This window comes from Calypte anna, chromosome 14 (assembly GCF_003957555.1).
Source record: "Calypte anna isolate BGI_N300 chromosome 14, bCalAnn1_v1.p, whole genome shotgun sequence".
Taxonomy (NCBI): Eukaryota; Metazoa; Chordata; class Aves; order Apodiformes; family Trochilidae; genus Calypte; species Calypte anna.
Genome location: NC_044260.1, coordinates 11,168,218 through 11,182,957, shown reverse-complemented (window position 1 = coordinate 11,182,957; position 14,740 = coordinate 11,168,218). Strand labels below are relative to the sequence as shown.

At 40.1% G+C, this 14,740-nt stretch overlaps 1 protein-coding gene and 1 non-coding gene across 2 annotated transcripts; one reads left to right on the top strand and one right to left on the bottom strand.

Annotated features, from left to right (window-relative positions):
* The first annotated feature begins 2,897 nt into the window (after window positions 1-2,897).
* TRNAL-UAG lies at window positions 2,898-2,979 on the top strand. Its single transcript has one exon. It is a non-coding gene; the product is annotated as a tRNA-Leu (tRNA).
* Window positions 2,980-4,542: 1,563 nt separating this feature from the next.
* Window positions 4,543-14,202, bottom strand: LOC103536807 (putative short-chain dehydrogenase/reductase family 42E member 2). The gene is made up of 11 exons (XM_008503040.2): window positions 13,814-14,202; window positions 13,221-13,316; window positions 12,236-12,293; window positions 11,508-11,626; window positions 10,490-10,565; window positions 9,037-9,119; window positions 7,810-7,947; window positions 6,788-6,853; window positions 6,072-6,135; window positions 5,299-5,372; window positions 4,543-4,791 (listed from the first exon to the last, which is right to left on the bottom strand). Exons 1-11 carry the CDS (start codon window positions 14,153-14,155, stop codon window positions 4,543-4,545), a joined length of 1,365 nt encoding a protein of 454 aa, XP_008501262.2. The 5' UTR covers window positions 14,156-14,202.
* Between the last annotated feature and the right edge of the window lie 538 nt (window positions 14,203-14,740).

The window sequence follows — 14,740 nt, the reverse complement described above, 5'->3', positions numbered from 1 at the left end:
AGCCTGCAAAGAGTCTGCCACTTCTACTGCTGTTGAATCTCTTACTCATGCAAATAATCCTCTTCGGTGATACTTGTCATGAGTAGGGATATAGAAACCAAGACTGGAAGATGTGAGCATGTCCTTAACAGGAAGATGATCTTGTCTCTTGGGACATCACAGCAGAATGCACAATCCCTGTGCTCTCCAAAGGAGACAACAGAGAAATGCTACTGCAACACTGGTGCCAAGATAATCTTTCAGAGGAACACTACTAATATTTAATTAAAAACTCACAAAGCAGATGTTCTAACTCTGCCAGAAATACCCACTCACCACCACTATTATTTATATAAATTAAACTGTAGCTTAGCTTGGAGACTGGCAGGAGCAGCAAACACGTGCAGGAATGCTGCCTGCAACTGAAGCCGACTAATTTTGGCTACCATTTCCAGCACTATGTGGAGGGTGCAGAACTTGTTTGAGAATGTGAAACAGATTTGACTGAGCCCTGTTTCATGCTGCTTCCTACAGGGACATTGTGGGTTGAAACCTCCAAGGTCCTATTTATCTTCCAGATGCTTATCACTCTTGTAATATTAATAGCATTTGAAAACCAGGTGCTTTTACCCCATCAGCACCAGAATGTGCATTTCCCCATTTCTCATTCTGTGGGCAGCCCAGTTGAGCACCCTAAGGAGAGCAACACCCAGGAGGGCCTGGGAAGAGGGCAGACTTGTCAAATTAATTCTGGAGGCCTTGTTGAAGCCAGATGCCTGATTCCCACTGCCTAAAAATGTGTTGGTAATGGTTAGAAAAATCACCAGCTGCTATTGTAGGCTTCTGATAACAGTGGAATACTGTTACTGGTGTGAGATCTGAGCCCAGCTGAACACAAGAGTAACTGGCTTTAGACTCATGTAAATACAGTCTTGTTTTAGACAAGAAATGATGTAGTGTGGCATACAGCTATTTTATGACACGTATCCTCATGGAGAATGTTCTAACATATTAGGAAACTAGCTAGGTTATACCATCTGAAGCTACACATTTCTCATGTCTTTAAATAAGCCAGCTCTGGTAGCCTGATGGAAGGGTGTACTTATTTTCAAGTTTACATCTTGGGCTTCTCTTCTCTACAACATTTTCTTAACAGTTAGTGATACTGAAAAAGTGTTTGCTGAAATACTGAAGACATACATTGAAGTTAGATATTGGCCCATAAATGCTGCACTTCTATTTCCAGTTTCCCATTTATATGTTACCTATTCTTAACACTTAAAGAGTTTAATTTTTTTTTAAATACTAAATATTAAATTACAACGTGGTAAATTAGTGACCTGCAAGTCTAGTGCATGATTCTTTCAGCTATGAGTGTATATTTTTCCAAGAGCATACCTACTATCCCAAGATCCAGTATGCTCAAACTGCTGTTCTAGGGAACTGCTGGTTTTGAAAGGAATAAGGAAAGCACACCCCAGATGACACTGTCAGAACAATTTTGTTCTGCACTCATTTGAAAACCCAGGTGAAAAATTGCCTATAAATCAATTCTCTGAACAATTTCTCCTGTAACAGTCCCTTCTCACAAGGTAAATCCAGTGAGTCACAAACCTCCCTTCAGCTGTATGGTAGGTGAACATAAAATGTACCTCCTGGTGCACCAGTGCATGACTTCCCATGGGGAGGAGAGCAATGCTAGACACCACTGAGCAATGCTAGACACCGTTTTCCTGTGTTGTTTTAACTGCATATTATTTGATCTTGATGTTTTTAGCTCTGTCCATTAAGTAATTATACCAATTCCTCCTGCAGGCCTCCAAGAATATGAGAATTTGTCTTTCTGCTCACCAGTAACAGCCTGAATCTGTCTCTGGTTGCCAAACCCAGCTCCCTCATTGATGGGACAAGAAAAGCAGCTGTTTACAGCACGCCAGAGCTCAGCAGCAGCAGGTAAGGGAGACACCACTGCAGCCGGGCAACGAGCTGTGCATGGATGGCCCTGGCCACCAGCTCTACGTTGTACCAGCTCCTGCAGCTCCATGTTGAGCAGCACCAGGATAAAGGCAGCCAGGGGCCTCCCATTTTGGGTGGGAATGGTTCATCTGAAGACACACTGCACTGCCAAGTCAGCAGCTGGCAAGGAAGGTCAGTGGCCCCGCGGTGTGCCGGCACTGTGGGATGTGCAGCTCCACGGGTGACACTGGTGGGTGCGTGGGCCACGAGGCTGCTGTCTGCCCAAGGGTGGCTGGGGAGAAGGAAAGGGGGTTCCTGTCTATGGGGAAGAGGCAGACTGGCTGGAAGATGCGTGCAAAGGTGCTGTCACAGCTGCAAAGGCACCAGCAAAGCGCTGCCCTCGGCCCTGCGTGGCCACAACACGGACACCCCAGAGATGGTGGCCCTGTGCCACCTTGCAGAGCGCACCTGCACTGCGTTCTACCGCTGCTGAGGAGGGGAACGAACATCTGGGCAGCGCTTTGACGAGGTGCCGGCCCCCGCCTGCCCCGGACAAAGTGCCCTGCGGGGCTACCCGAGGTCCGGTACCCGAAGCAGCAGCGGGGTGAGACCCGGGGCTGGCCGGGTTCCGGCGTTGGCACACCGGGGCTGCGGCCTGCGCGGGTCAGAGGTCAGCGCGGGCAGCAGTCCGGACACGTGTGCAGGCGGCGCCACCTATCGAGCGCGCGGCGGGCGCGGGGAGCTGGCGGGGCCTGCGGGGGGCGGACCCGGCCCTGGAGCTCCCGCAGCCGAACCGGGAGGCCGCGCCCAGGGCGGCTCTTGCGTTTTGCGGGGAGCACCGGCCCGCCGTACCGGAGGCCGGTGTGATATCGCAGAGGCAGGTGTGCAACGTACTCTGGTGGGTGGAGAGAGCGGCGGCGCCGCCCCGTGAAAGAGCCTGTCGGGCGGAGGAGCAGGCAGGCGGTAGCGTGGCCGAGTGGTCTAAGGCGCTGGATTTAGGCTCCAGTCATTTCGATGGCGTGGGTTCGAATCCCACCGCTGCCAAAGCTGTTTTGTCGCCGCGGCTCCTTTTCCCCGCCCGGCCAGCGACCCCGCGGGGTTAGCCCGCAGATGGTTCGGCTGTCACAGCCGGGCTGGACACGGCGACCCGGTTCCGCTCGGGGTGGGGTTTTCGGGGTCGAAAAAGGAATTTCAGGAAGATGTGCTGTTCACTGAAGAAGGTGGCATCTCCTCCTTGCGTGTCTTTTGGATTGAAAATAAAATGAAGTGCTAATTTCAGCAATTCTGCATTCTCTTCTGAGCTTGAGTTTCTGAAAACCTTGAAGCTGCAGGCCCTGCACCTGCCCTTTGCTGCCTGTCCTGGAGGGAGACAACTGGTGTGATGTCTCAGTTCTCTCACCTTCTCCAGAATTCTCAAATCCATTTCTGATTACTTCCTCTGCTCCCCAAACACGATTCCTCTAGATCTCCTGTCTCATCCCTGGTGCTGTCTCCCATGCTCACTACTTCTGCTCCCATCCTGCTCCTGATTGTTCCCTCCCCATGTTAAAGGCTGGAAAAGATGCAGAGGGGAGGCAGATTTTTCTAATAAATCACGAGCATGTGTGGCAGGTGGGAAGGAGTGGGGCCTTCCAAATACCCTCTGCTTTTCACCCATTTTAACTGAACAGTAGTTCAAGAAGCACGTTGTTCACTTCAGCTACCACATGGACTTGCCCAATACAACTGCTATACTCTTGAAATTAGGTGCAAAATGTACCTGTACCTGCATTGCAGCTAATGAGCAACTAAACTTCATTGTTGATGTCTTTGGTAACTACAGTACAAAGACTAGTGCAGCCCAGAGTGGCATATTCCTCTGCTGTGACAGAAATGCACTTGACTAATGTAATTAATTAATAATTACCCTAATTAACTAATATATGCAATTTTGACTTGTGAAAAACCATAGCTGCATGTATCCCCTAGGCCTCTGAACTGCCACGAGGTGCTTGCCCTGTTGCAGATTGCTCTGCACCTCAGAGTAGGGTGGTGAGGGGTTCTGAACAGTGTGCACGGACACAGGATTCTGTGGTGAAGCTTCAAGTACACATTTATTTACCCCCATATGCAGTGATACAGCTAATTCACAAAAGAAATTCACATGCTGTGACCTCTCTCTGCACAGCTGGTACATGTTATTTACAGTAGTCTGTCTCTGTCCTGTCCATCTCTTTGCTTGTTCCTGAGTTCCCCAAGGCAGTGAGCTGTGGCAGCAGCTGTGGTCAATAGTTCTCCTTCTTGAAACCATTTTTCTTCACTGGTGAAGCACTGCAGACTTGGTGTAGCTACTGTTCTTTCTGCAGGTTCTCATTTACTTCAGCAGTTCAGAAAGTTCATTTTTTGGTGTTAAACAAAAAGATGCCACAATCTTGACCTTGTTTCAGCAACAAGGCCAAAATTGTTTACTGTATTTTAATTTCTCAAATACAGCTACCAATATGTTACAGCTGTGTTTTTAAGCCCCAAAATAGCCACCTGTTTATTGCACTGGGGCCAGCAACTATTGTGGAGGTTCAGATGATCCAGGTAGCAGTCCCATGACTGAGCACACACAGTTTCTGCAAGTCAGTGTTGTGTTTCTTTAAAAAAATGCAAAACCGAAAGGCCATCAAATCTTAAAGAAAGAAAGATCAAACTTAAACTAACAATTAAAGAAAGCAAAACTTTGAGGAAGATGTGGTGATTCTGGGCTTCTGGTCTTGTTTTAATGTAGTGGTCCACAGAATCAGCAAATGCAAACTTCTCAGGGCTGTACCCCAGCTGGCTCCGTGCCTTGTCTATTCGAAATGTGTGAGTTATAGAAATGTTCTGTACCTGTAGGATAAAAGATTCAACATATGAAGACATGAATACACGAAACAAACCTTGCATTATATCAATGCCCTATTGACAGGTCACGGTATTTAAAAATTCTCACTCAAAAGGAGGGTCTTGAAAGCCCAAAGCAAAACATTCTAGCCTTGTAAATATCCATAAAAAATATTCAGTGTTCTTTTATATACTGTAGGAAGCAGATAAAAGCCATCTCTTAGATGCTTAAGTATCTTAAGAAATTAAGGTCCAATTGACCAGCCAAACCATACAGGACACTGGGCCTTGGAAGGAGGGAGCTGAAGCAGCCTCTCCCAGATTGAAGGCATAACTTATCTTTTCAAATATTATGATATCAGCATACTATACTGTGTACAATGTGTACATCTGCCCTGGAAACTGGAGGCTGAAGTACTATTGGGTGGATGTTACTTTCTGCTGACAACCTTAAATAGTCCCTCAGTATTACTATGCATGTGTGTATCCTGTGAGAGTTTACAAAGACTTTACCTCATTTCTGGTCAGCAGTGGGGACAGTTCAACAAATGGTTTCAGCAGCAGGTGAAGGTATTCCATTATCATGGCTGCATAACAAAAGATTTCTGCTTGAGGTAAGAACAGTAAATTGCTTTTGGTGTATCTTGCCCTGTATTTAACTGTGAAGGATAATCATGAATCTCAGAGCTCAGAGCACCATATTTAACATTAACTGGAATACTTGCTCACAAGGGGTTGGGTTTAATCTTAATACTTCAGTCAGCCTGAATTAGGGTGCTTTTTTGAAAAGGGTTTGGAGCATTGGTGACAGTCTAGTGGAAAGATCTTCTCTCTTATGAGACTTCATAAAAACATAAAATACTCAAACTTGGATTCTGTTTTAGTTGCACAGGGGGGTTGATTCTTTACAGAGCAGGGGATAAAGGAGAACAAGGAATTTACCTGGGCAGCAAGCAGATACTTCATTGTATTTCTTGAAGTCACACATTTTTTCATTTAATTTTTATATGTATACCATTAACTCCACAAAGTTCTACATCTGCAAATTCCTACACAAACCTGGTTTTGTAGGAATTAAATATCAGATCATTCTGGTTTCAACACACTGCACACAGCAGAACTTCACCCCTTATTTTTATCACACTAGGTGTATCTGCAGCATATTATTTTTATACAGGGAAGTGGTGGGCAAATTAAAAAACAAAACAAAACAAAGAAAACCCTACAAGGTGCATTATACTACAATTAGGAATGAGGAAAGAGAAATGCTGATAAAATATTTTTACCTGATACATAAACTAAAGAAGTAGGAATACGTATCCATGGCTTACTGCAACCTAATCTTTCAAACTGAAAGAGATTCAAAAAACAGTGAAAAAAGCCAGAAACCTCAAACAAGTTTAAAGTTTCAATAAAGAAGGTATTTGTGGAAGTATTTACTGATGAAACAGAAAAATTCATCATTACTGTTACTATCTGAGTTTTCATTTTTCAGGGGATTCCAGTTAAATGTCACATGCAGACAGTATGAAATTTTCAAGTGGCAAGTTTTTTCAAGCTTTTAATAATTGAAATGTCCTGGTGTATTGATGCCTGATTTAACATTTTAACATATTTATGGCTTTGAGCCCATCATTATCTATAAAATGATCTTCTGAAAAGAATGTGTATTACAGATTTATCATCCAGCTTTATATTTTTTGTCTACCCAAAATAGCCACTTTTAATAGATGCATGCTCATGAAATGAGGAGGGTGGCAACTTGAAAGAGGTGTAGATGGTCCTTTGGTCTCAGTGAACACAGCTTCTTTCATGGAATGTTTTAGGTAGGCTTTGTTACAGCCCTGATCACACTGAACTTTAAGCAGAGTTAAACCCACATTCAGAACAGAACTCTTACCCCCAAATTAAACATATCAAATGTGACATGCACACAAAGGCTGGAGCTGCATATTGTCAAAGAAATCAGTGTATTTGGAGATAAAGTGTATTTGGTACGTACAAGTGGAGTTAACCATTCAAAAAGGTTGAATTTTTCACCATCATTAATGAAATACACCTGACCACTCTGTTAAAGAGGTAGAGAAGAGAGAAGTTAGTAAAAACTGTATGAGTTCTTTTCCTTTATCTTCCTCCTTATGAGTACCTTAAAAATAACAAAGCAATATAAAACATGCATGGATGTACATACAAGCCAAGAAAGTATTTACATGTGTTGCAGTCAGCTGCACTAAGGTGTGCAATGAATTTGGTGGACCAGTGGGTTTTGTGATTAACAAATTATTGGTATAAATAAGTTATTAATTGTGTGAATGGCCATGCTGACAACACAGACAGTACTTGATGCACCCAACTGGTGGCATAGCTAACCTGTGCTGTTAACAGCCACCAAAGGGAGGGACATGTCCTGCTTTTGCAGTAGTTAAGACTTACTCAAATCTGTAAGACCCCATCTGTGTAACTAAGGAATACCTTACCTGTGTCACTTTTGCTTACAGGGTTTTAGAAAAAGTTGTTTAATCTACTTGCAAAATCTTTCTAATATAGTTTAAGGGTAGTGCTTTCTAAGTCAAATAAAAGTCTGTGTTTACAAAGAGGAAAACTTTTTGAAGTCAATGAACCTGAATTAAATGTGCTATTATTTGCACATGGTATGGGAAGAACTGATCACCAGAGTTCAGAAAGAACATTAGGTCTGGATCTATAGACAGGATATAAACCTGCTTGCACTTCCAGTTTCATTTCTGATATAGAAAACATTTTTTGCTCATCTTGCAGAAATGGCCAATATTACATTACAAAAATGCAAAAATCAGAGAGATTCTGACAGAACTGAGTATTCCAGCTCTTAAAACACTGCACAGGCAGTGTTGCCAGGTCCCAACACTTTTGTCAGCTAAAAGCACAGACAACAACATAAGCCAAAGGACTGCTAACACTTAATCAATACTACTACAGTAGTTACTATGGAACAGGATACAGCACTGTCAAATGAAAACCGTGGTGCTTTTATTGTTTACTTACAGCTATGTAGTTCTTTTCTGGGGTGAGAGCTTCAGCAGCTAGAATTTGAGCTTGTACAAGATTCTCTGCATGCACCCAGTTCATTTTAGCAGAAGGATCTCCAAACTTGAAGCTAAGTAGCCCTCTCTCAATATTCTTCTGTAGAAATAAAAAAAAAACCACATGAAACCAAAGCAAATTGGGTTTTTTAATGAGGTAGAGTGGACTTTCCTGACCAGAGAAATATTTACAAAAAAATACAAGTCTGTTCTAAGGATTAGTAAAATGTACAGTAAGGGAAGATACGGTTCTAAATGGATAAAAAATATTAACAAAATTGGATCAGATTTTAAAAATAGCTTTGGCTGGGAAAAAGCAGAAAGTAATACTAGTTGTCCCACTTTTCATTTAACAGGTATATTTTAGAAACTGCAAAATGTGACAGTTGCATAATGCCTTAAGTGGGGTCATAATAAAGCAGCTTAAAATCTTAAACAGAAATTTAAGCAACCTGTATTTTGGGGGCAGGGCTAAAGAAAACATCTCAGGGTTAACTAAAATGACATTTGACGTGCTTAAAAATTAATTTATTTAGAAAATGATACAACATATTTGGCTGACTTTAATACTTAAATCCCCTACCTCAGCCACAACACAAAAATATTATGTGGTAGGTTTGAATCTATTCTTCCCTCAAAGCTGCATGTAACTTTATGTTGTACTGGTGATTTTAGAATTACTAACTCAATGTAATTCTACAGGGATCATATTCTTAACACTATATTGGTTCTACAATTTAAAAGACATCAAGTGAAAAAGAGTAAAACATGAACACCCCGACTGTTTGCCCTTTAGTAACCTATTGTACTAGAAAGTGCTTCCAACTCCTTCACTTGTTTCACAAGCAGTTAATAGTTGAGACTGGAAATAAGATATTTTGCCCTATCTCTTTTCATTAATATTTTAAGCCATTTGGTGTACGTTGCATTTAAACAGACATTTGAAATATCATAGATTGAGCTAAATGTCATAGTAAGCATTCAATTATAAAGCTGGACTTACATGTGTTCATATTTAAAAAAAAAAAAAGCTTTTTAGGTGTACTATACATCCTCACAGATATTATATAGTGCCTTTGAGAAAAGTTATAAGATACTCAACAGACCACTGGATTGTTAATTTATAACACAAATAAGTGCTGTTGTGTATCACAGAAAATTCTGCTGATTAAAAAATTAAAATACATACTGCTAGCCTTGGCAAGTGTCTTTGCTCCTCTGGTCCATAGATTCCTGGTGGGCGGAGAACACATGTGTAGAGTATTCCACCTCCTAGAAGAATTGGTAAGACCATTCTTAAGTGACTTTCACTTTGCTTGTATGAACCAAAGTCAGTGGGGGCAGAACTTTGAAATAAATTAACTTCATCAACTTAAAAAACAATACACAGCAAAGGGTGTTGAGTTAGTAGCTGGATATTAAGTTGGTGGAATCAGAACTTGAAAAATAGCAAGATAAGATTCAGAGAAGTCCTGCCAGCATAGTTGGATTCTTAGAAATTACCAAGTATTACAAAAGCTCTTTCTAACCAGTCCTTTGTTTCTGTGCCAAAGCAGTGAATGAATGTGCCAGCTGTGGTTATGACTTTGCTGAACTGAGCAAGTTACCAGTGAGAAAGGTAAATGAAACCAACTAATACAGAATTATTAATTGGAAGCAGTAACTTGCTAGAAGTACAAGATAGAGCTGAAAGATTCTCAGCAGTAGGCTCAGCCACCTCCTGCTAGAACTGCTGCTGAATCTCATGATTACTTCAGGGGGTTAAAGTAAGGATCATCATAAATCCAATAATATCCCAAGTATATCAGTTGGCTGGTTCATCATCTGATAATAACTGTTCTTAACAGTACCTGAACACATACAAAAGACTCAGTCCTGCTATGGCACAGGATCACAATGGGATCTTTGGAACAATAACATTCTGGTTTCATTGATGAATGCAGAACTGTGTATTGCTCCAAAAATGAAGAGGGTCTTTGATGTGAAGAGCTGCTGAGAAAAGAGGAAATAAGGAAAAACCCCTTCATTTTTAAAACTAGTTCTATTAGAATGGAATGCCCATCAATGACTTTATTTCTCTTTATAGCCCTCTGCAAGTATCAAGTGAAGAGATTCTTTTCTGTAAGATGTCTACAGCTAAATTTAGCTCAGTATCACTTGGTCACACAGAATCATGTTGCACTTTACATTAATTTGTTTTGCACTGGCAGTTAGAGTATCTCACAGGTGAGCTTAAGTATACAAGTCTATAACTGGCTTCCTCAACATGGAAAACTTTGGGAAGCACTAATAAATAATTCCAGACTTTAGTATCAGGTGGCTTCTTAAGATTTTAATATATAACTCATGGGGTGATAATAGTTTAATCAGCATTCGTGTTGTACGTATGTTGCATAATACAGTGACATTAAACACTTGTTTTTGTTTAATTTATAGCTGTCTTTGTTTTTTCAATTAACATACTTAACTCATTGTTACCACACTAAAACCTTTTATGGACAATTAGAAATTTCACTTATTTTAAAATGAAAATATTTTCACCTATGATTCCATAGTTGCTGGACCATCTTGTCCACTTAGGATTGCTACAAGATAGAGGATGTTAGTGAGGGACAGGAAGGTTCATGCTGAGGTGAAAGTACCTGCTAGTGGAGTTCCATTAGCTGCTAATACCATTTGTTCTGCAATTGATTTGGTTCTGGAATAATGATCAACATGCTACAGAGAAAAAGCAAATACAGTTTTATCTATTCTTGAAATGATAGGGCAGAGAGGCATCTCTTCTCCACTAGTTTTTACTTAGCAGATAGCAGCAAATACCTCAAAACACAGAAGCTGTTGGGGTATTAGTTTAGGATAAAACACAGAGATATTGCTAAGTTTAGCAACCATTTTTTGTTTATGCAAATACAGTTAATTAATTTCAGCACATTTGAGAAGCAATAAATATATGTATGCTTTGCATCTGCCAAGAATGTAATTGATCACTACTTTGTAATCTGGATTTCTTTCTCAGGTAATGGAAAAGTTAAAAGCCAAGTATCTAAGATGCTATGATTAGTTTGAATTATACTGTTTACCTCCTTATGGCACTGTCCCAGAGAAAATGTTATTTGATTATTCAAATGTTATTCAAGATATTCTCTAGCCATCTCTACTTCCTTAAAGACTGTGAAGTATTTGATGGAGAGAGACACAAAAACCAATGGTGTTTGCATAGCACCCAGACATACTTTTCCTGTTGAATTAAATGCAATAAAAGCACATAAAAATAGGCTGCTTTTCCATATAAGCACTACATTGAATACGTGTCATCTTCAATAGGGGAGAAACAGAAAAACCATAGAAATAATAAAAGGCTAAAGAGGCATCAAGCCATATAACACAATCCCTATGTCTAGGTGGAATGTCATAACATTCAAAGTAACAGTTACTTTCCAGAATCAAGGCCTTGAGAGGAAACAAAGAAATATATACTTTATTGTACATAAAACTGATGTATTAAGGTCATCAATAGCATCTACAAAGACTGTAAAGAGCTTTCTTCTTTCTTGGAAGACCACTGGATCCTGGCACCAGGCAAAAACATGGTAATGAAAACTCCAAGAAACAGTAAAGTAAACAATGAGCAAACTTGAAAATATAATACAACAAAAATACCTTTTCAATTGGAAAGTATGGCACAGTTTCCTCATCACCATCCTCAATAGGAAGCCCTCCAAACACCACATTTACTGTACTGGTGTATATCAGTCTGGTGATGTTCCTTCGTTTGCAGGCTGCAGCAATGTATGAAGCATATTAGTTTAGTGGAAAATTAAATAATATTGGTAAAAAACTTTGTATGACCTTTTCCTGAGAAACTGTCAAGTCTTTACAAGAGTAAATGTTAAAACACAAAGTGTATTTACAGGGAAGAACCAGGTGTTTTAAGATCTGGCACATCCTAGTGTAGATGCTGTGAGCTGACACTGGCTCTGGGAGAGCCTCTGCTACCAGCTACTGAGATGGGCCACAGCTCCAGCCAGGCAGGTGGCTGGAAGTCCATCTGCTTTCAGGGCTGCCCACTACCTGTGCACAAGTTATTAGATAGCAACAAGGATTGCTGCTGCAAAATACACATGGAATTACTGAACTCCTTACATGGATTTTGATTCTGGCATCAGGTTACAAAAAGATAAAGTAGTTGAACTGTAGTTCTGGCTCTCTTATCACACCCCATAACAGAATTGAGCATAAAAGCCCCAATTACGTGTTTCCTTCTCTGCCAAAAATAGAAAATATTTTGTAAAAAATAGTTTGTGTCAAAAAAGCCAATTGTTTTTATGTAAGTGGCAGAATATTTTGATTTGCTCTACCAGTGCCCTATGGCAAAGTTAAATACATACCATCAATGATAAATTTTGTTCCGTGAATGTTTACAGTTTCAATCTCTTCTCTGTGTAACTAGGAAAATAAAGAATGTTTTAATAGTAATACTCTTCAAATGCAATAAAGGGATGCTATAGATATCCCCAAATAACAGTAAGTATTTTACAGCTTTAATTATAAAAAAGATAATTTAGAATGCTGCTTCAGAATTCAGTAAGTCACATAAATATTTTTTAACTATGCCTGTATTTTATTGTATATTTACAGACTAGCCTGCTTGAAACAAAGTGAATTGTGTTGCTTCTGAATATACATTTCCAATACCATACATTTGGCAGCACTATTTTAAGTATCCAGGTTTCAGTAGCAATTGTAAGTATGTGCTGCTTAATTGCAAACATCTTTGACTGAGCTGTTCTGTCCAGCTAAGGTAAATAAGTTAAGAAAGGGTGTGTGTGCTCATAACTCTAATGAAAACTGTGGCTCAGCGTCCTACATCAAGTATGTCCTTACAGGTTTCTACCCCATGGCAAACAATTAAGACTTGAAATTCAGCTGTTGTTATAAATTAACTATATAAAATAATGTATAATTTAATTCTGGTTTCATGCCTCCCTGTGACATTACAGCAAGGAGCTCCATGTGAAAAGTTCAGGGAGGGATCAGGGGTTTGGAGGGAACCAGCCTCCCTTGTCTTTCCTTTTGTCCTCACACTATTTCAGAACTCTTCAATGCCATTTCCAAACTCCAAAGCTTCCAGGCTCTTGGTGGAGCCTCTGCTAGAGAAGAAATAATTTCACAACTAGGAAAACAGTACTGTAAGCAGATGGCTTGCAGCTAGTACACAGTTTGCACAGAGCAATCTACCAAAACAGCCTAGACATGGAATTCATGCTCTCAGGATAATTTGAAGAAGTGGAACATGTAGTGTTACAGTGTCAAGTCTCTCATCCTCAGTGTGGGCAATCACACAGAAAAAAAAACAAAACTATTTGGACTCACTTGCTCTCTTCCTGACATTCCATATGAAGCTACATGAAACACACAGTCAGCCCCTTCACAGGCTGCAAATATGGCATCATAATCCCTGACATCTGCCTGCAATACAGAAGAAAATATATTTGGACTTGAAATCAAAGCTGCAGGTTAGCAGAGAGGGAAGTCATACACATAACTGTACTTTGTACATCCTGGGACTGCAAAGTATGCCCATTCAGTACTTGGTGAGTTATACTTTTTTACCATAGAACTCAAAGGACTTTAAAAAAACATTCATTAAGCCTCATAATACTCCTCTCTGTTCATTCTACAGGTGATTAAACAGATGAGGGCAGTGCCTGGGTCCCCAGGAATACTTCAGAGTCAGAAGGTGGAGCAGGTTCCCTGTGCTACACATTACAAGGTTTCATTGTTTTCCTAATTTCTGACAGACTAAAATCAGTTGACAAAAAATCATGTGGGATAATCACACAGCTAAATTAGATATTGAAACCAGCAATTGTTAGCAACAAGGTACTTGGATGCTGTGAAAACTACTAAGACATTAGTGAAAAGGCAAATGAACTTTGACTGTTGTGAAAATACAGTTATCATACCTGGATACACACTACTCCATTGGGAATTTCCCAGATGGGCTTGTGTATGTCATACAGGACAACAGAAGCTCCTGCACTGGCAAGAGCACATCCCAGCTTGTATCCAAAATAGCCTCCTCCTCCTGTCACCACTGCTCTCATACTTTTTTCATTCAGTGCTCCAGCATTTCTGTTCACTTTAGAGTTAGAGGTTTGGTGCCAGGGTGTTGCTACCCCACTTAATATAAGTTTTCTGTCAGTGAAATACTGTCTTCTGTTACCAGACCCGTGTAACAATTCCTCCTCCATGTTGAAAACTGCTCCATAGTGCTCCTGGATGCAAGCAATTCCAGTGAGTTTCATGTTAACAAACTCTGTTCACAGCAGCAGTTTTACTTTAGTGCAACCTGATTAAAAGAGATAAAGAGAAAAACAAAACACTAGTTACAAACTTTCCAGATTTCAAAAGTTTATTTCAAAAGACTCATTTAAATTTTCTGCACTAACCTAAGACAAAGAGTTTGTTTAATAGTATTTTCCCCAATTTAAAACATTTAAAATTAAAATGTATACAATATAAAAGACAGCATCCTGTAACAAAGGCTACATGTTTTGGACTAATTATTTATTTGCAAATTGTATCTAGAATAATAAAAGAAAAAATAAGTAACAAAAACCAAAAAATCCCTAATGCAGAGAACATTAAATCAAATGTTTTCCCCAGAAGGGTCATAATTAAAATAATGGTACAGACCATAATTTTAAGCAGAAGAAAAAATTGTATTTAAGTTTCTGTGCTTAAAAACCAAGCAAGCAAGGCTAAGCAAGACAGCAGCAGAGCAAAACTTCCTCTAGAGTGACAGAAATCTTTAATGCTTCTTCCCCCTGTCCTCAGTTTATCACAAATCCAGGCTTCTGAGAAAAGTGGTATTTTCAACTTTTTTTGAA